Here is a 20782-nt window from a genome sequence, read left to right as displayed (position 1 = left end):
CTGTCCCTGCCCCTGCCCCTACCCCTGCCCCTGTCCCTGCCCCTGCCCCTACCCCTGCCCCTATCCCTGCCCCTGCCCCTACCCCTGCCCCTGTCCCTGCCCCTGTCCCTGCCCCTATCGCTGCCCCTGCCCCTACACCTGCCCCTACCCCTGCCCCTGCCGTGGTTTACGCTGGCGTGGCCTTCTCGGTCTGTTTAAGGTAGGTTACAAGAGAGATCTTGCAAGAGGTGCTTGTTGCCTCGAGGCGGCGTGTCAGGACAAGAACCAAGAGTGAATTTCTCAGCTGCCAGCCGGGGGATGAAACTGGTGCGAGATTTTGCTGATTCAGGTGCTGGGCTGGCAGCATGTGATGACCACCTCACTGTCCTCTAGACCATCTTCTGTCCTTTCAGACTGAGTTGTGGACTGCTGGAGTTTGTGCACCGCATCTAAGGATAGGATGGGCAGTAACTGAGGGCAGTAACAAGTCTCCTGCCTGGAGGCTGAAATGAATTACAGAGAAGTTGTGCCTTAATGAGAGCAATTTAGGAGTATGCAAGATGAGGGAGCATGAAAGCCTTCAGTATAACTGTGTTTTAAAATGATGGATCAGATCAAGTTATTCTGGGATCAAATCAAACCCTTCTGTTTACTGTAACAGGCTTCTGATCCAGCCCCAGCAGCTCAGTTTAGTTTATGGACTGCTCATGGCATTGCAGTGACCTGTTATTTTTTGTCTTAGGAGGAGTTGATAGCCCTGAGGGAAGTCAGAACTGTGTGCTGCAGTGCATGCAAGAAGTGGGCCTTGCTCCAAAGTGCTCTGTCAAACTCAGTGATGGGATGAGGGTGGGAAGGGAAAAGAGGCAAGATCTACATGGCCAACATCACTTGCGCAGCTGGGTGGGCTGCTGTTTGTCATCTGGGTACCTCGTCAACCTTTCTGGAACATGACAGACACAACTTCTTCATTGTGTAAGGAGATGTGTTGTGTGCTCCATATTAGCATAAGTAAGTTATATCCCACATGCATTTCAACTGTGGTATCCCAGGCTTTCCCTCTGACTCCTCTAGTCAACTGTGGTATCCCAGGCTTTCCCTCTGACTCCTCTAGGATCTTTCCACCCTCTGCTCTCCTAGTAATCTCCCTCCTGCAGCTCCCTGGCCCTTCATGCCTGGGCTGTGCTACCTCTCCTTGCCCAGAAGTCATCAGGCCCTCTGATTTTTCTCCCAGGGGAAAGGAGGAGTGAATGAATCATAGAAGAATGGAATGGCTTGGGTTGTCAATGCCCTTAAAGCCCACCCAGTCCCAACCCCCTGCCATGAGCAGCACTGCCACCCACCAGATGAGGCTGTGCAGGGACCCATCCAATCTGACCCTGAGCACTTCTGGGAATGGGGAACACACAACTTCTCTGGGCAGCCCATGCCAGCAATGCCTCACCTCCCTCTGAGTAAAAAATTCTTCCTGATGCCTAACAAATCTCCCCTCATTTAGTTTAAAGACATTCCTTCTTGTCCTGTCACTATCAGACCACGTAGAATGTTTCTCTCCTTCCAGCTTATAAGCTCTCTTTAGGTACTGACAGGCCTCAGTGAGGTCTCCCCACAGCCTTCTCTTCTCCAGGCTGAACCAGGACAGCTCCGTCAGCTGTTTTTCATAGGAGAGATGCTAAAGCCATCTCAGCATCTTTATGGCCTCCTCCAGGCCTGCTCCAGATCTTGTGCTGAGGATCGCCAGCCTCTTACGCTGTTGTGTTCACATCCTTGTACACTTTCTCCTTCAGTGCTTGAAGCATCAAATATGTTTGCGTATGACAACAAACAGGTCAGGTAGATCCACATTATACACATGTATGGTTGCAGGTATGCATAGGATACATACACATGGGCTCTGCCCTGGGCCTAGAGAACCAGCATTTTTGAGCAGGTACCTTTTACTTTAAATATCAAACGCCAAAAACTTAAATAGAGAGAGAGAGGCTCGATTAGGGTAGGCAGCAGGCTAGCAGCCGGTTGGGTGCTGGTGGCCATGCACAGCATGCAGGGATGCCCTGGATGGATGGCAGCACAAGCTTGTCACAGGTGCAGCTGTGTTTGTGCAACTCAGAATGTGTGCCTCAGCATTGACCCCGAGGGACAGGGACCGTGCTGTTCTCTCTCTGTGTGACTGGTCTGGCCAGCAGGCACTTAAAGGTTTCCTAACTTCCACGATGCGTTTGTTTTTCCGACAGCACTCTGGCTTGGTGCAGTGGGAGCCAAGTCCTCTTGAAGAGAGCTTCTGCAAAAATAACGGCAGTCTTGTAAAAACAAATATATATATATATTTGTTTTATATACATATATATAAAAAACAAAACAACAAAGAAGAACCCAGCCACAAAAAGCGCAGGTGTGCTTGGAAACAGCTATGGAAACCGGCAGGAGCAGATTTTCCTTTCTTTTTCCACCGCGGAGGGGTATGTCTGCAGCACAGGACGGTGTGAGGAGCGCACAGGACGGGCGCGGAGCAGGGGCGCGCAGGGTCCTTCTGGAGCCTACGGGACTCCGAGAAAAGCCAAATTCCTTCTGGGGGGCGGGGGGGAGGTGCTCAGTGATGGGGAGAAGGAAGGCGGAGGGCGGGGAAGGCACGGATCCGCACCGCCCTCCGCGGGGCCCCGCGCAGCGCTCACCAGCAGCCGCCTCCGCTTCCCAGCGCGCCCCGAGCAGAGGCTCAAACTGAAAGTAAATTTTTTTAAAAAAGAAACAACCTCGCAAACCAAAGCAAACTCCAGCAAAGATCCGCAACAAAACAGCCCCCAACCCAACAGCACAGCGACGGGGGTGCGAGGCGGGTGAGTACAACTGTGGGCCGTCCGGGCGGAGGATGCTGGAGCCGAGGGCGCGGGGAGGCCGGGGCTGCAGCGGGACGCGACGCGGGTGATGCGGGACGCGACGGGACGGAACGGGAGGGGAGGGAGCGCTGCGGTGTCGAGCCCAGGGGCTGTGAGGAGGGGCGGCAGGAGGCGCGGTGGGAAGGTTGAGAGGGTGCGGTGGAAAGTTCGGGAGGGCGTGCCGGGGGCTGCCCCTCTGCACAGCACGTCGGGAGGTGTGACGAGGTTTCCAGCGCTGCCCTGAAGTCCATCGGGATGGTTCGAGGTGCGGGAGTTCTGCGAGGTCTGTGCCGCTGCGGCCGGGGCAGGGCGTGAGCAGGTACAAGAACCAAGCCCCCTCTGCCTTAATCTGGGCTATCAGTATTTCCCCTTCCTAGAATCAAGAAGATCCCTACATTTGTAACTGGGCACGGGGAGACGTGGGCTCGCGGTAAATCGTCAGAGCCCTGTTCCAGTGCGGAGGAGGAGGTGAACGCTGCTAATGACGCTGGAGTGCTCCAGGTGCGTGGCCGAGCAGATCTTCACCACCACCACTGCGGCTGGAGTGCAGCTCCTTCCCCTCCCTCCTTTTGCCTCAATTAGGCAGTAGCACAGGAAGCACCGAAAGAACAGGGCCCAGAAAATCCCACCTGATTTCCAAAGCACTGACCTGGCAGTGGTGCTCTTTAGTGCCCTCACAGAACCTTTGAAAGCAGCGGTCCCATGCAGAGCTGAAGTTTCCCAGCATGGCTTCACGTGAGGCTTTACAGAAAACGCTCCTCTGTAGGTTGATGGGAAGAGACAAACTCCTGTTACAGTGGAAGCAGAATCAGGACCAGCTTCTGTTTCTACATGCCAGCCTCACAGGGGTGGGAGGCGGTGAGGAGCTGTGGGACCTATCTCTATTCTGGAGTTTTGACAGTGGGGTTGGCATGCAGGGGAAGCTGGTAGGCACACACATGTGGAGGGAATGCAGTCACATATGTCTTCTTCAGAAGAAATGCCAGGGCTAAATTCCAGAATGCACATCACTGAAAGAGAAGTATAACAGTTTACTTTTTAAAAATAGATTGTTGTTCTGCTTTCTGAGTATTCAGAATATCCAAATTTCAAAATAGAATCCTATACCTTGAGAGAAAAGTCTTGACTTTCTCCTGTGGGGTTTTTTATGTTTTGTTTTGTTTTGTTTTAATCTGTAATTGGAATTTGTACTTCTTCCAGTTGTCAGGAGCAAGGAATTTCGCTCAGTAACATCCAACATATGGCGAAATGATCTGTGAAAAATGAATAAACAGTGTCACTGAAGGGGAAGAGTCATTTGAGGACAGGCAACCTAGCACAGATGTAGATTGCAGGGGAAGGGGAATTTGTTACACATTGACGTGTCTGGATTTGGATATAGTTTATATGCTGTGTAGTTATTTTCTCTGTGCACTTGATGTGATATGCTGGGGTACAGAAGACCCAGAAGAATGTTATAGTGAGTCGCAAAGCCAGAAGTTGTATGCCTCCTCCAGCAGAATCTCCTAGGCTTGTCAAGGGGTGGGAGATCTTATGTTGCTTGCCTGTTGAAAAACAGCACAGTTTGCCACCTGAAGCTCAGTAAAGCATGTTCACAGAGGTAGAACCAACAGCGGCTGTCTGTGCTGCCTGCATGGTGAGGGAACATGTGAGGCTGCTCTGAGAGGAGGCCAAGTCCAGTCTGAGCAGAGGCAGAGTGCAGTGTGTGAGTGCTGTTTGTGCAGACTGTTTTCTGATTTAACTAAGGGTTAACCAGGCTCAGAACAGTGTTTGGATTCCTGCAGAAAGCTGCAGATAGACAGCAGGTTGGTCACCAAACTCGAGGAGCACTCATGATTGATGCTGTACTCTTTTTCACCAGTAGCTCCTGTGAAGCAGAATAAAGATGGCATGGGACATCAGTGCAGCAAAGGCTGAAGGCTTCAGACACACTGGTCCTGCTAACACCTCACTCTGACTGCCCTTGGCATCCTGTGGGCCCGACAGTGCAACATGGTCAGGATGAGGAGGAAGAGGCTGTGGGCATCTTGCATCTGTTTTGCAGCTTTCTTTTTCCTTGTGGTGATGCTCCAGGTATAGGGGCAAGGGCAGGGGGGAGTATATATGTGGGCATATTCAAAATGTGACACAGTTCTGGAAGATGCGAGGGATCATTAAAAGCAACAAAAGTGTTGTGAGAGAGGAATGTTTGAAGACACTCTATCAGCAGGATTGACCTGGTGATGCCAGCTGACCCTAGAATTGACATTACGTAGGGAACTCTTTGGCTCTTGGAGTTCCTCAGAAGTGTTGTACCACGCATCACCATGGTGCATTGCCTCTGTCCAGCACTGCCTTCTCAGTCTTCTCAAGCAGTGTGTTTAACTGGTGAGACAGAGGGATATAGCTGGACCTATCTCAGGCTGATATGGCAGGCTGACCAGGATTTTGTGAGCTCTGTAACCAGTGATCTGAGCAATCAGTAAGCAGGCCAGCAGGCCTGACTTAACACTGGCCATTCTTAACACTGGGAATTCAGTAGATGGTCAATAAAAAAATGAATGAGGAGGCATATTGCAAGGGCTGCTCTTGCAAATGCCTCCTATTTTATGATGTTGTCCCATGATGTCAGTGGCAGATGTTGGTGGTACAGCAGCAGGGACTGAACGTTCCCACCAATATCCCATTACATTTTGCTGCCGTGCAACAGATGGCAGCAGAGGGGCATTCTGACACAATGGCGTCTAACATGGAAGTGCACATGAAGCAGTGATGTGTACGTACTTACAGGATTATTTGAGTTGTATTACTGCACTTACATCTTACCAAATTCCTAGACAAATAAGCCTTATCCCCAGCCAGCATCCTGTCTACTTGCCAATGTGAGAGTGTTTTCTGTGTTCTCTGTGCAGCTGCACTGTGCACAGTTGACTGTGTGTGTTGTCTCAGCATTCTGTGTTGCACAGAGTCTATTTAGTCCAGTTACAATCAGTGTATTTTACTAGACAGTAAGAGTGAATGACAGCAAACAGTAAAATGAATGCATGCAGTAACACTATCAGGGAAGATAAATGTTTTCAAACAACTTAATATAAATAATACTCTCCTTCCTCCCAATATCCTCCTTCAGAGCCATCCAAAAAGTGGAAGTGCTGTGAGCCAAAGCTGTCTGGTGGGTCTGAGTTCCATCATTCTTCCAGCTGTTCCTGGGGTGGCATTAAGCACTGCCCGTGAAGATGCACGTGCAAAAAGCCATCCATATGGTAGCAGGAAGGTCACTGCCTTGCAGAGACTAACAGCAGCTTCTGTGTACCCTGTGGGATCACCTCAGGACACTTGTTCCGTGGGTACTACCTGTAGAAAAGAGTGGTGTTTTCACAAATACCAGAACTGCTGAAGCCTGATACTTCTCTCCCATGGCTGATGGCAGACACTGTTGGAGGCTTCTCCTGTGAGTGGACTGTTTTTAAAGCTCCTCATAGGTTTTTTGATCTATAAATGATGGTTTACTGGAAAGTCTTTTACATCTCTGCATACAGATTTTTTTTTCTTCTTCCTGGCCATGAAACTGTAGTTAAGTTTTCTTTAAGACTCATCTGCATCTGATATATTCAGTCACTGGTTTAAAAATAAAGAAGCATGGGCACTTGAAGACCTAATTTTACAGATGATTTCTAGAAGAAACTTAGCTACTGTATGGCTTATTTTGAGAAAAAAAAGCAGAATTCATGTTGTTCAATCGTGTGTGACATGGCCATATCTCAGTACAGAAATTTATTTACTTCCCCTTCCTTACCTATTCAAATTGAAGCTCTCTCTGTTCTGAAGTAAATCACCTGGACAGTGCTTCAGTGAAGTGCATTCACTTCTTCAGCTGATAGAAATTTTACAGAGGCTTACTCACTACTTGATACTTAAACTCGAATGTGTCAGGCAAATGTTCTGGCTAACAGCAGTGATGCACTGTGATATGTTTGTTTTTTTCCCCTGAAGGTTATCACTGAACTGGGCAATTCAGAGAGTAAGGCAGCAGCAGTCTTACACAGTGGCCCCCTGAAGCCTGATGAGAGACATGCTTCCCAGCTTAAGAAGAAGGAGCTTTACAGCAACTTCAGGATGGAGCCTGATACAGATCACTACCCCATCCTGCTCTGGTGGTCTCCTCTGACTGGAGAGACAGGGAGATTGGGGCAGTGTGGTGAGGATGTTTGTTTCTTTACTGTTAACAAGACCTACCAGCACAGTCAGCTGACGAGAGCTTTTTTGTTCTATGGTAAGGAGCTGTTTCTTTCTAAGGGAGAAACTTTCCCTCCTGTCATTTTCTCTTAGACATTAAATATTCTAGGTGGAAATCATTGAGGAGAAGAAAGTTTACACAGCTCACTTTGTTGAATTTTGCCTGGTGCTGAATCCATTATCAGAGGGCCAGATACCTTTGCAAAAGTACTTATAAAAGTGATGATCCACAGGATGACCAAGGGATGTTCCCTTGTCTCGTGCTACTTTCCAGTCACACGTGTTCCTTGCTTATGGCAGAAAAGATCATTTCCTGTAGTTGCCAAGTCATGAAAGGAGTCTGAGATGAGGCTGTTTTTTTCCGGTCTTCTAGCTTATCACCTCCAGCAGAAGTTCTGCAAGGCCTTTGTTGCACTTGTGCAAGTCTTTTGTCTTAAGATAATGCTCTCGCTGGTAACTGTGCAACTGCCTTGCCTCATGTGCCAAGAGATTGCCAGCAGACTGCAAAAGGAAAGTACTGAAAGAAAGGTATTGATTCCACACAGAGAATGGCAGCTAGGGCAGCCTGCTGAGCTCTTCTGGCTCTGCTGCCTCAGAAACTTCCCACTACTTGCACTGAAACAACAAAACACAGAAGAGGCATCTTTTAAAAGTAGTCTTTATTTTGTTATTTTTCCTCATAGCATTGCAGAGACATATAATAACCTTAGGGTTATTATTATAAGTGGAAAACTAACGACAAATAATTTTCTGTGATTGGTAGATTCAGCTCTTTTGTCTGGAAACAAAACAAAACAAAAGAGTGCTGAATCTTCATTCACTAGTTCAGGACACAGGCAAGCTGGAAATAGAGGGAAAGGGGGGCCTTTTGTGGAATAGTTAACAGTAAACCCAGAAACTTCTCATCAGTGATCTTTTCAGAGCTTGAAGTAGGTCAGCATTGTCTGCTGATAATATAGTGGTCAGGCATGAAAGCAAATGAATAACAGCAAGGGAATGAGAAGCTGACCCAATTAAATACACGGAAAGCTAGGTCTGCATCACATGGAAGTTGTGAAGTCTGGTATTTCTGGTCTCTGCCAGCGATTTTGTTTGCCTGCTTCAGCATTAAAATAACAATTACTGTTTACTTATAGCCAGTGATGATTTATTGTAACAGGACACGACTTACTTGCTGATTTTTAAAAGATTATTTTTACTGGACTAAAGACCTTTCTTGTAGTTTTTCTAGTGATGCTCTCTTTGAACTGCATATGAAAGTGTCAACTATGCAGAAGTGATACTTGATTTTAGACTACAGTAAACACTCTCAATGTGCCAAAATCTGCAAAGACAAGGGGTTGAAAGTGTTAAATAATGCTGTGTCAATGCAGAAAAGCATACCACCCCTCATTCCTTAGATGCAGTTAGCTGTGGGCCTGCAAAAAAGGGAGATTTTGACATTCCAGAATTTCTAACTGAACAGCCTACTGAGTGAAAGAAACCTTGAACATCTGCATACCCATGCTGAGATCAGATTAGGGCACAGCTTTACATTCCAAAGAAGTTCATTCATTCCCTCCTAACATTTGGTCAGTGAACTTGTCAAAAAATGAATGTTTGACAGAATGAAAAGAATATTATGCCAAATGGGGTGCAGATGTTTCTCACCAGAACTGCACTGCTAGTAACAGCTGCTTTTCTGCAGCTTATCTCTACTTACTGTCCTGGCCTGGGAAACCTGTGGGTGTGGAGGATGACTTTGTCAAGTCTCTCTTCTGGAATCTGAGATGTGACAATCACTTGCTGGGTTTTGTCTGTATTCTGGGGAGGGATTCCAAACCTTACTTTTTCAACATAGTATGCTCACAGAGTTTTGCTTGTACCAATGCTGTTCCTCCTGAGAAAAATTGCATCAGCAGTAGAAGGACATGCCCAGCTTTTCTGTGCTGGAGAGTTGGGTCTTTGGGATGTGAATTGTGAGTGAAAGATGTCTCCAAAGATGTAGAACTCCTCCTGAGAGTATCTTTCATTTTTTTTTCCTGCACTTTATCACTAAATCTAAGATTTCCTACTAGTTTAGAAGTTGAAATTGGTTGTCATTACAATCTTGCTGTGCTTTCTTTATCCTCTCATAGGCTCGTTCATTTCCTTTATTTCACAAGGTGGGTAACATAATGATGTTATCTTCTCTTTAATGCTCAAAAACTTTTTGTCTGCTTTCTGAAGTGAGATTGGCTAAATGTTAAACTAGAATCAGTAATTTTGGTGTGATTTTATTTACTAAGCATTTTTCTTTTGGTTTCTGTTTGGCAAATTTTATTTTTGTTTACTAAGTTTTTTACACGATATCCTTTTATCAGTGTCACCCCTTTTCTGGTGTCATTCTTTTCTTCCCTCCCCTTTGCAGTGAATTTTTGTTCTCCCTCACCTTTGCAAGAGAAGTAACTGTACATTTCATTATGCACTGTTGCTTCTCTTCTGGGCTTCACAGAACAATGTGTTTCCAAGACCAGACAGGCTGTATGAATAATTCTGCAAGAATTTGATTAATTCTAATTTTTCTTCCTTATTTCATCATTACCACATATAAAAAAAACAAAGGAAATGAATATCTCTTTCTTTGGCATGTGGCATAGCACTTCACCTATTTAGTGTCTGGAGCTTGGGACCAGCCTTCAATGGAAAACAAAGTCACATAATTGGTGGCCTTAAAAAAACCAACTCCAAAACAAAGAAAAAACTGATGCTCTTTGAAAAGTCTTGCACTATAGGAGGTTTTTATCTTGGCACCCGTTATCCATCGTCACGACTTTAGTGTGGTCTTCTGTTGATTTTATAAGGTCACTCTTGGAGTCATCTTAGCAGGTTTGCACAATCATAGAGATCCTTGGACATTTTTTTCCTTCTTTATGTATTAGCTTTTAGATGAAAAGTTTAGGTTAGATTTTTTTAACTCCTTTATTTATTTATTTATTATCATCAGTAGTTTGAGATCAAGTGTAGAGCAGAGAAGAAAAGCTCATGAGTGTGTTAGGGATAGTAGAGTGTCACCTATGAAGAAAGGGGATTTGTTTTGTCCTCAAAATCAGCTGTTATCTTTGTTTTGGTTTACACTGCCTTGCTTGGCAGTACAGATTAAAACTTTTGGATGTCCAGTGCTGGTACTTCAGTCAAAACCAGATATAATGTTAAGATTCTGAGGAACTGTCTTGGCAAAGATTCATCAGCTTTGCACTTAACTTAAAATAAGGCTAGCTGTATGGAAACACAACTGAAGGGAGAGAAAGGTTGAGATTCATGATTTGATATTTTGAATTCAGTTTTGCACAGACCAGTGAAGGCTGGTCAGAGAAAATGTTTTTCATGAGAAAAAAATTTCATGAGAAAACATTTTCATGAGAAAATGCTTCTAGGTTTGACTTGAAGCTTTCACCCTGAGTTGTTTGGGAGGTTCACTGTCCTTCCATTAAGGTGCAAGCAGCTGTAGTGGTCTGCTTTTTGAGTTTAGGCTTGATTCTTCCTCTAATTCTGACATCAGATTTAGTCTTCTGCCAGAGGTTATTCCCTCATGTATCTGGTAGTCAGCTGTGAAATATCATCTGTTGGTTCTCTCTTTGATAAACCAAGTCGATTGTCTTCCAAAATGTATAATACAATATCTTTCCAGCGTGTCAGGTTATTCGTCCAATCCTTGTGCATAACCGTGTCCAATGTTTTAGCATCTTTTTTGTTATTTTGGTACTAGTTGTTGTGCATGTTGTGCAAAACGTGTCCAATGTTTTAGCATCTTTTTTGTTATTTTGGTACTAGAACCAAATTCATCCCTGTAGTGGCCATTTTCCTTTCGTCTTAGATAAAGGCTTCTCCTATTTACGTAGACATAGAATTATTAAGCATATTATTAGTCTCCCTTCTGTGCAGTAAAATATGAAATTTAGCGTGGCTTTGAAATGAGAGGCTTTTAAACTAATATGATCTGAAAATAAATCACTTCTAATGTTAACTACCAATCCCTAGTCTCTAGATTCTGCTGCTGCCGAATTTACTTCTCTCTGTCATAACACTCCTCTGTCATTGAATTAAACACTCTTTTGGTGGTGCTGCTTTATAATCTCATAAACACAGTGTTGTAGGGCTGATATTAAATGAAAACTGGGTTTCTATGTACTGTCCTTCAGTGTGACATGATAGAGAAAGGCCAGACTAAACACCATTTGCTTTTGTTCTAGGTACTGATTTCAGTATAGACAGCCTACCCCTTCCTCGAAAAGGCCATCATGATTGGGCCCTTTTCCACGAGGAGTCACCAAAAAACAACTACAAACTTTTCCATGAACCAGCTATCACCTTATTTAACCACACTGCAACTTTCAGCCGTCATTCTCACCTACCGCTGACCACTCAGTACCTTGAGAGCATAGAGGTCCTCACGTCCCTGAAACATATGATCCCAGTGCAGATGAAGAACAGCCTGAGGAAGCGGCTTGCACCACTTGTGTATGTGCAGACTGACTGCAATGCTCCTTCTGACCGGGACAGCTATGTACGTGAGTTGATGTGCCACATTGAAGTAGACTCTTATGGAGAATGTCTGCATAACAGAGACCTCCCTCAGTATCTCAGAAATCCATCTGCCATGGATGATGGGAACTTCTATAAAATACTGGCTCAGTACAAGTTCATTCTTGCTTTTGAAAATGCTATCTGTGAAGATTATATCACTGAAAAACTCTGGCGGCCTCTGATGCTGGGAGTGGTACCTGTGTACTTCGGTTCTCCCAGCATTATAGACTGGCTTCCCAGCAACAAGAGTGCAATCTTGGTATCTAGTTTTTCACACCCTCGAGAGCTGGCCCACTATATCAAAACACTGGATCAAAATGATCAGGAGTATGAGGCCTACCTGGAATGGAAACTGAAAGGAGACATTTCCAATCCAAGGCTGCTTACTGCAATGAAGGAACGCAAGTGGGGAGTGCAAGATATCACTCAGGACAATTACATTGACACATTTGAGTGCATGGTGTGTAACAGAGTGTGGGAAAACATCAGAAGAGAAGAAAAGGTATGTTTTCATCATTTTTTAAAGCTGTTAATGAGCACAGTTATCAGAATAGATGAAAAAAACTTTCAGTGCCCAGTAATGCAGCCAGTGAACATCTGAAGTGCCCTACAGCTCTCCTATACTCATTAGGCCAAATATGTGGTGGTGACAATCTGAGCTGTATGGTAACTAGTCAGCTAGAAGAGGAGAGATGAAGAAGGCATGTGAAATTATTTGGGTGAACTGAAATGGGAAGTGCGAACGAGCAAGCATTACATTTAACAAGACTTTTCTAGCTAATCTAGTGTAAATTTATGCAGATGTCCACTCTTTAAGCATGAAATACGAATATGGAAAGATATAAAATGGATGAAATGCAGAGATTTCTTTCCCCTACTTTGGTGGCTCTTCAGTGAAGCAGACTATGAAGACCAGTCTGCTCTCCTGATCAAATTTATAGCTTGTTTTTAATTCTCTTTCAAAAAAAATCTTACGAAATGTGTGCGTATTTAAGATGAAAATTGATTATAATGACGAAAGTAGAGCTCCTTGTCTTTCAAGTTCGCTTAGCTGATGCTGCTTGTTTGTAACCAGATTTGATCTGAGAGTCTGGCTCTTGTCAGCCTAATTGCCCTTATTCTGGGCACCTCAGGGAGAGTTTCCACTCAGCCATCTGCAGGGGCATGGCTAGGGCCTGTGGTGGAAGGGTGAATGTCACTGACATGCTTTAATAATTTACTAATGGTAGTTAGTCTTCTCTGTCTGCCAGGGTCCTTGAATAACCCATTCCTTTTATTTCTCTGCATTGCCAGGGATGGCTGCCCCAGAGGTGGAGTGCTCAGGTTAAACATCTGAACTGCCCCAAACCTGAGGCTTTCAGGTTCTCCTCTTCAAATCCCAGCCAGACCTCCCTCCAAGAGATGTGGATAGCAAGTTTTGAGCAGTCCAAGAAGGAAGCCTGGGCGCTGAGGAAGCTGGTGGAAAGGAACAGGAATTTTACAGCTAAAGAATTTTGGATGCTTGTATTCAAAGAATAAATGCAACAACTGTGAAACAAAGCGAACTCCTCAGAGAAATCTATGGATTTTATTTTATTTTATTTTGAAAGTTGCCTTATTGTATGTAGGATTGAAATTAGACATGAAGGACTGACTTTAGTATTTTCAGTGCTCAGTCTAAGGTGCTAAGCAGTAGAACCACACTACTGGATGGTAGATGTATGTATGTGTACTTAGTAGCTCAGATGTCTGTGCATCATAGCACAAGTTCATCAGGATTCTTAGGGCCCAGTGTCAATCGCATAGCTAGTCCCTTTGAAGCAAATGGATCTCTTCCTGTCCTCAGATACATGCCTATTCATAACCGCAGGACTCCTTTCTTCCCTAGTCCAGGATCCTCATTTGCTGCACTGACATCCACAAGCTGAAGAACAGCTGACATCGTTACACTGGTACAGCTTGTGTGCTGCTTAGGATGTAGGGAAAAAATTGGGACTGTGTCCCTGGCTAGTTGTTTATTATCAATTTCCCTGGCATCAGCAGATTTGGCAGGGACTTGGCGGGCTTTGTGTCCTGACACTGAATGCCAATGTAAAGTGCATTAGTACTTGGCACAGGAAAGCACCATCTGTTAGTGTCCAGGGACAGATTGAATGAAAAACATGCTGGCTCAGATTTACCCACTATCTTCTGCTAAAATAAGCAGAGCACACAAATGTCTCCACTCCACAGAAATAGGGCTGGCCTCAATCTCACTTGCCTTCTTTTTGATGATGGATTAATTTTTGTATAATATATAAACATGGAATTGTGTGCTTGAAAGGTCAGGAATAAAACTGAGAGTCAGATGGTGCTGAAAAATCTTCAAAAAGCTCAAGAAAACAAGCTTAAGCCAACTTCCTACCTGTTCATACAAGACCTGAATAATATAAGTTGCTCCAAAAACAATGCCTCCTATTTATTTCCATGGAAACAAATACAAAGAGTGCAATAACATTATTTGATAAAACAAATTCTCAGTTACAAAACACTGTTTTTCAGTGTCTTTGTTTTTGTTTTTGTTTTTGTTTTTTTAAATAGGGGTTACTCATCCCTATTAGCTATGCATTTTTGCCAGCAATGAATAAAAGCCTGCATGCTGTGCTCATAAAAATCTGCTCCAGCGGAGGTGACCCAGTGTCACTGTTGCTACTGCTGAAACACACCTCCCACCACCCCACTGTGCTCACACTCACTGTTTGATCTCCACAAGTGTTCACCAAGCATTGATGAATGTCAATGGGTGCCATTTTTCCACATGGAGGAATTAAATTCCAAACCTTTGCTTCATCTGCACTTCCGTGTCAGACGGCATTCACTCAGACTGCCCCTGCAGTGCCATCTGTCACATGGGATATTGGTGAGAAGGTTCAACCTATACTGCCATACCACCCACATCTGCTCTGACATCATGGACCAACATCATAAAATAGGAGGCACAAGGAAAAAGCTTAGTGATACTGATTATCACTTTGCAGATTTGTACTTTTGTACAAGCTGTTGCAGCTTTCACTCCTTTCAATCTGTGAAGTCCATTTCCACAAGAGCTGCACAATGGCAACATCTCAAGTCATTCATACGAGGGAGAATAATTTTTATGATGACACTGTTATGAAGTTCTTCACATCACTGGAAAGGCAGATTTTCATTTGTTTCATAATTGAGAAAGATGTCAATAGTGTGCACACCAGGAAATCCAGCTACAAAATTTACTTAAACTAGAAAAAGATCCTCTCCAAATAGTAAACGCTTAATTATCTTTCAGTCTAGTAGAAGAAAGCAGTTTTGTAGTCACAAACCATACAGCACTGACCTTGGTTTGTATGACCTCATACTTCCTTTTGAATGAGCAACAATCCCACCAAAATCTCTCTTTTGGCATTTTAGCAGTGTGGCACTCAGAATCTGCTGGATAGACCTAAAGCTCTCTCTCCGCTGGCCTGCAATACAAATTATAGTAAGCTTTACAAATAAAGCAGACCTTCAGATAATTGGTGTTAAGATTAGATGTAAAAGCTTTTCTAAATCAGGATCTAGAACTGAATATAAGTCCTTTAGCATTCTCAAAGGGAAATGCTGAATCCCAGACTGTCACCATCAATTTCTGTTTCTCCTCTGTGGATGACACAGAATGTCTGCAGCCCAAGGGACTAACTTTTTTTGATGTTCTATGGTGCTAAAAATCTTAAGCCAGGTTGTTTAAAGATCTCAAGAGCTGCAAAAATGAAGACTTCTAATCTTTTTTAACAAGTGTTTCCCTGGTGGAATCTTTCTTCCCCTGAGCTTCCCAAGTAACGTGTTAGATAGATATGATCTAAAGATATGAGGCATATTTACTCAGAGAGTCTGTGATGCATTGTTATCTCTCACTTTATGTTGGTGGAGTAGGATGGAAGGAAATAATGAATTTCTTGGCTTACAACTCACATTCTGAAATTCAGTGTGGTCAGTAGCATAGATTTCAAAAGAGGTAACATCCCTTCGTCCACTACTCAACAAAGAAGAAAGGCAAGCTCTCATAGTGATTGGCTTAAGGTGCACTGTGATATGGGATAATTGTCACTCACTCTCACAAGATCCTCTCATGATGCAGCTTTTCTAAAGGACAGAGTTCTTGGCTTCTACAGGCTAGTTCAGAGCAACCTAAAATTGGTTTCTTGGTCTTAAATCACCCTTTGGAGCCTTTTCTCCTGTGCTGGGTGGAAGGAAGTTTTAGTGATCATCATTCTGGGATATTTGGATATACTATGACAGTGATTTCTGCAAGTTAGTGAAGTGTACACCTACTGCCCTGAAGAAGAATAAGCAGAATCTGCTGATCACTTTCAGTCTCTCTCTCTTTTTTTTTTTTTTTTTTTTTTTCAGCTGATTTGCTAGGCTTCCCTCTCTGGAGGGATTTGTAATTCTAACCAAAAGGAATCCCATTTGTTTGGCAGGCTTGTGTATATCCTGGATGGTACAGGCCTTTCTTTTTTGGTTTTCTTTTTCTTTAAGAAAAATGTAGTAAAACAGTTGTGAAAACATCTGTATTTCCAATAACTAGAGATGATGCTGGACTAATAAATGCATATCTACCAACCTCTTGCACAGTGGCAACAAACTATCATGTTGTGGAATATGAGATGAAAAATGTTGGCTCCTACTAGGCTTGCATTTATTCCCAAAGCACCCACATCCATCAGCTTGCCCAAGAGTCAAGGAAGTTTGTGCCCTTTGTGCCTGCAGTGTTCTTTGCATCTGAAAAACAAAAGCTCAGGACCAGGCTGCTCAGAAGATGGCTGTAGTTATCTTGGAGGTGCCCCTGGAACAGGCCTGCCGCAGGCCAAGGGGGCTGGAGACAAATGGAGAAAGTCTTGGAGATCATCTTTGGACATGGTCTTACTTCTTCCCTTTCCCAAGGGAAATCTGAATTGGAACATGGATGAGCGCAACCAGGGCTTGTTTTCACCTTTCTGCTGCGCTACCCTGGCCTCTCTACTTGTAGCCTCCACCAGCTCACCCTGACATATCTGCTTCCTCATGCCTCCCATCATCTATTGCATCTGATTGTGCAGAGAAAGTAAACACTGGGTGTTGTCTTTTTTGTTGTTGTTGATCTTGTTTTCATTTTGTTTCTGTTTCTGTTTTTACATTTCACCATTTCGCTTCCACTGTGGCCTTGTCCCTCCTCTCCTGTCCTCCATGGGATTTGGTTGCCCATGCTGAAGGCCTGGTCTCACCTAGTGCAATGATAACCAGGTGTCAGGCTGCAGCGAAGGAGCTAAGGTAAGTCATACAGAATAGCCCAAGTTGGAAGGGACCCACAAGGATCACCCCTCCCTGTGAGGAGCTGCAGCCACCAAGAGGGCTCCCCTCAGCTTCTCTGCGCTGCACTGAGCACACCAAGGGACTGCAGCCACCAGTCCTGTACATCACAAATCTTCCTCCAGCTCTCTAAGAGTTGCTTCATCTCCTGAGCTTCAGACTCCAAATTTTTTCCTTTCTCTGAACTCTGACCATGCAGTCAGTTTTTCACAGATTCTTTTTTTTCCCCCTGCCTTCAAAATCCTTATTATCATGATACCAGCCAGCATACTTGCTTTGTTTAATTTCCTTAATAAGGTCTTAGCTGGGGCGGGGGAGGGAGCACAAGTGGGAGCAGCTCATGTGAGATCACTGCACTAAGCATACATTAAGGAGTATTTACCTCAGAGAATGAACAACTAGGAAAATAATTAGAGAAATGAAACACAAGGAGAACTTTGACTGCATTCATTTCAATGCAAGACTCATTCCTATGCTGTGGGTGCACAACTGTACATCGCGATCTTCAGCGGTCAAATCTGAACTTCCTCCCTCATTCAGCATTTTGTTGAAAAACAAAGCCAAACAGTTGCTTCTGGCAGGCTTTAAGGAAAGCCAAGGATCCTTACACTAGTAGTGCACATTTGCAAAGTCTGTGACACTCTCTTTTTCTTTCTTTCTTTTTTCCTTTTTTTTTTTTTTTTTTTGTTGGTTTTTGTTTTCGTTTTTGTCAGCAGCATGGTCTCAGCCTAACACAAAACACAGTGTGGGTTGTGATGTGCTTCTACAGAAAAACATGCAACCAGTGCATCTGCAAGATGTGAATGTAGGCAGCATAATGCCACCACATGCTGCACAACTCTGTGGAGGCTGTGCAAAAAACCCAGACTGAGATTAAAAGTAGGCTCTCTGTATGTAATTAACGGAAAGAGAAGCACATTTGAATTACCCTTTGAAGGAGAACTTTCTCCAACAGCAGGTGTGGTGGGCCAGGTTATGTGGAATGCTGTGAATGCATGCTGCTGTGTTGTGCTGGCTGACTGTCCCAGTTTTAATAGCTTATGAACCTGTTTTGTATGCAGAGCTTGCTTTTAGTATTTATCCTAAAATTAGGGTTAAATAATTAATTATTGAAAACCATTTGCTGAGCTCTTGACTGTCTGGCCTTGGAAAAAGGTGGGGCGTGGAGACAGCAGTTTGGCATGTGGCCAATGAGCTGCCTTAAAAGCAAGCTTGTTTAATGTAACTACACAAATCCTGCAGGGAAAAACTTACTTGCAGATTGCTAAGTATGAAAACTACGGTAGAATGAGAATTATCTGTGTAACTGGTATTTTTAAAAACAGTATAATTACACTGAAACATTATGGGCAGTTGGGCACCACCGGTCTCACGAAACCCCATCCATTTTGCAGCTCCTGTTGCATCCCCAAACTACACACACACAGATAATGCCGACAGAGGCACAAACATAAACACACACACAGATTGCTTGCCTTCTTGCCTGTCCATTCAGTTGCTGTCCATCCTGAACCTGAAGTGAGGTGAGAGAATGGGGACAGCACCTCCACAGGAGACTTAGCCACAGGCAATATCCCCCTGTCCAGGAGCAGAGGAGACATTTGACTTCTCTCAGCCGTGGTGCATTAGGCTTGCCAATCAGGAAGTCTTTCATACACAACAAGCCATTTTAAACAGAAATAGATATTGTGTTGCCTCCTACAGGCTCCAGACAGAGAGAGCAACCTGCTGGGTTAGAAGGCTCAGAGAACTGATGCGTACTACAGAGTGCGTGCTGGGAAGCCTAAGTGAAGGCAGCTGTGCTTAATACAGCCATCGTGGCTTTGCTGCATGCTCCAGGGCTGCTTGGAGGCTATGCTGTCTCCCTTTTGATGCTGTGTTGTCCCTGGAGGAAAGCCAGGTTCTTGTGTCTCACTGGTGTGCGACGTGTCATAGGACTTCTGCTTGACAGTGGCTGTTGCAGTCCTCTGGGAAGGAAGTGTCTGAGGCAGCCTGAAGTGCAATATGTGTAACCTGGAGATGCAACCGAAAGTTCGCTGGTAATAATCCAGTGAGCCTTCCAGGCTCATGATACTTGTGAGATGATAACTGTGTTATTTAAACTAGCAGCCTGAGTTTTGGTTTGTTAAGTTTTCAATTTCAGGTGTTTATTTACCAGAATAACCTTTTTTTTTTGTTTTCTTCTTTTTTTTTCCCCTGTGTGTGAGTAGGGAAATGATCTCACACTGCACCCCTGTTCCAACCCTTGGAGCTTTGAGAGAGACCTACAAATTTTACAGTGAGACCTGAGATGAAACCAAGAGACTTGGCAGCTAGGGCTTGGCTCCCCAGGAATAGCAAATTCTCTATGGATTCTTTATCCTTTTATCATGTGTGCCTTCTATAACTATTCTGCGAAACTCTCACTTTGAAACTCTCACTTTTTCTGTGGAGCATGAATTATTAATATGCTAAAATGTGCTGCTAACAGTTGTTTGTATTTAAAGCGATTACTCACTGTTCCTGACTGATGCATTTGGTCATTTGCCATTTTCCCCAAGTCAGCAAAAACACATCCGTTCTCTCTGTGCTTTATATTTTGTGCTAAGACCACAGAAACCCAAGAAGATCCACTCTAGCAGATGGGAATAATATAAAAGAAAGCTAATAATGAAGTTAATTTCAAATTCTAATCAGAAAATTCCCCTTCATTGCCTAAAAAGACTTAATTTTAGAACTCATCTGTATGTAAGAACAAATTTGGACTCTCTGGCCTAATCTCTAGAGTCAAAGCCCACAACCAAGAGATAACCAGGAATCTGGACCATAGGCAACAGTCACAGGGACAGTATCTTATAAGATACCCCAGTGCAATATTCATAGCAATATTCATGGCAATATGAATAAGCAATATTCATGGCAAGCTATATTAAGACTTGCTTTAGTTTCTACATGGTCGGCTTGCTCCAGAAAGGAATGACCACCCTGAGATAGGCAGAGCATCTTTGCATGCTGTTTCCTGCTGGGAAAGGACATTCTCCAGAGACAGCCTCTCTGCCATGACTGTTAGCAGCACTTGGGAAGGAAATAATGATTGCTTTTTAAGGTCTACATGCTAGAAGCAGAGAAGAAATTGGCTGAGTATCGTAGAACAGCTTTGGTTGGAGGGGACCTTAAAGATCATCTACTTCCAACAGCACTGAGATAAGCATTCTGGGAAATACATGAAATCCTCTTCAAGACAACTTTGAGCTTGTTCTTGAGGTTGGCATTAGACATGTGGGTGTGAATCTGGCTTTTGGGAGGGGCTCTCAGGTCTAGAATACATCAAGAAGAGAGAATCATGCTCAGGCGCCAGACTTGGCTGTGTCTACCATCCCTATGGCATTGTTTGAATATCAAGACCAAGGGGAATCCCACAGCTCCAGAGGCCTGAAACCAAGCTAGAGATGCAAGTGAGGGGAAGCGAGGAGTTGCTGTGTGTAGTCTAACTGAAGTCGGTGTTACCCTGTTAACATACTGGCACAGCCCATCTGATGGTATTGTGCCATACAGTTCCTGACTGCTACAAGGGAAAACTGACCTCTTGTATCCTGAGAAAGAAACAAACAGATCCATACCGTCAAACAAGAGTTTGTCTTTCTAGGAGCATGCCCAGATCAGAGCTGAAAGAAGGTGATGTCCATATCATTTGCTGTGATTAGGATAGGATTTACCTGCCATTGGAAATATTTGAATACCCCGCCACTCTGAAAATCCATCTCTGATTCCAAGAGCTTAAATTCCTGCATTTGATCTTTTGATGTTGGTTTGGAATTTTTTTCTGCTTTTCCCACCCATGTCCCGCATGTCACAAGGTCAAAGGTACTGTG

The 20782-nt window shown here is 44.0% G+C and overlaps 1 protein-coding gene across 9 annotated transcripts; it reads left to right on the top strand.

The window, feature by feature from the left end:
- Positions 1-2503: 2503 nt before the first annotated feature.
- Positions 2504-15950, top strand: FUT10 (fucosyltransferase 10). 9 transcript variants are annotated; one of them, XM_048931661.1, is made up of 7 exons: positions 2504-2810; positions 3227-3350; positions 4714-4922; positions 6822-7101; positions 9182-9208; positions 11276-12111; positions 12903-15950. In XM_048931661.1, the coding sequence occupies exons 3-7, from the start codon at positions 4842-4844 to the stop codon at positions 13125-13127; spliced, it is 1449 nt and encodes a 482-aa protein (XP_048787618.1). In that variant the 5' UTR covers positions 2504-2810; positions 3227-3350; positions 4714-4841; the 3' UTR covers positions 13128-15950. The 9 variants fall into 9 exon arrangements, with proteins under 9 accessions (XP_048787618.1, XP_048787617.1, XP_048787619.1 ...); XM_048931660.1 differs by having other exon boundaries at positions 4711-4922; XM_048931662.1 differs by lacking the exon at positions 3227-3350.
- The last annotated feature ends 4832 nt before the right edge of the window (positions 15951-20782 follow it).

The sequence above is a fragment of the Lagopus muta genome, chromosome Z, assembly GCF_023343835.1.
Source record: "Lagopus muta isolate bLagMut1 chromosome Z, bLagMut1 primary, whole genome shotgun sequence".
Taxonomy (NCBI): domain Eukaryota; kingdom Metazoa; phylum Chordata; class Aves; order Galliformes; family Phasianidae; genus Lagopus; species Lagopus muta.
The sequence above is the reverse complement of the archived record's forward strand: the minus strand, read 5'-3'. Positions and strand labels throughout refer to the sequence as shown.

Bases quoted from the DNA above. Each gene is read 5' to 3' on its own strand.
- FUT10 (XM_048931662.1), top strand. From the start codon at position 4,842: ATGGTCAGGATGAGGAGGAAGAGGCTGTGGGCATCTTGCATCTGTTTT. The intron at 7,102-9,181 runs GTAAGGAGCTGT...ATCCTCTCATAG, and splicing joins GAGAGCTTTTTTGTTCTATG to GCTCGTTCATTTCCTTTATT. The intron at 12,112-12,902 runs GTATGTTTTCAT...CTGCATTGCCAG, and splicing joins ACATCAGAAGAGAAGAAAAG to GGATGGCTGCCCCAGAGGTG.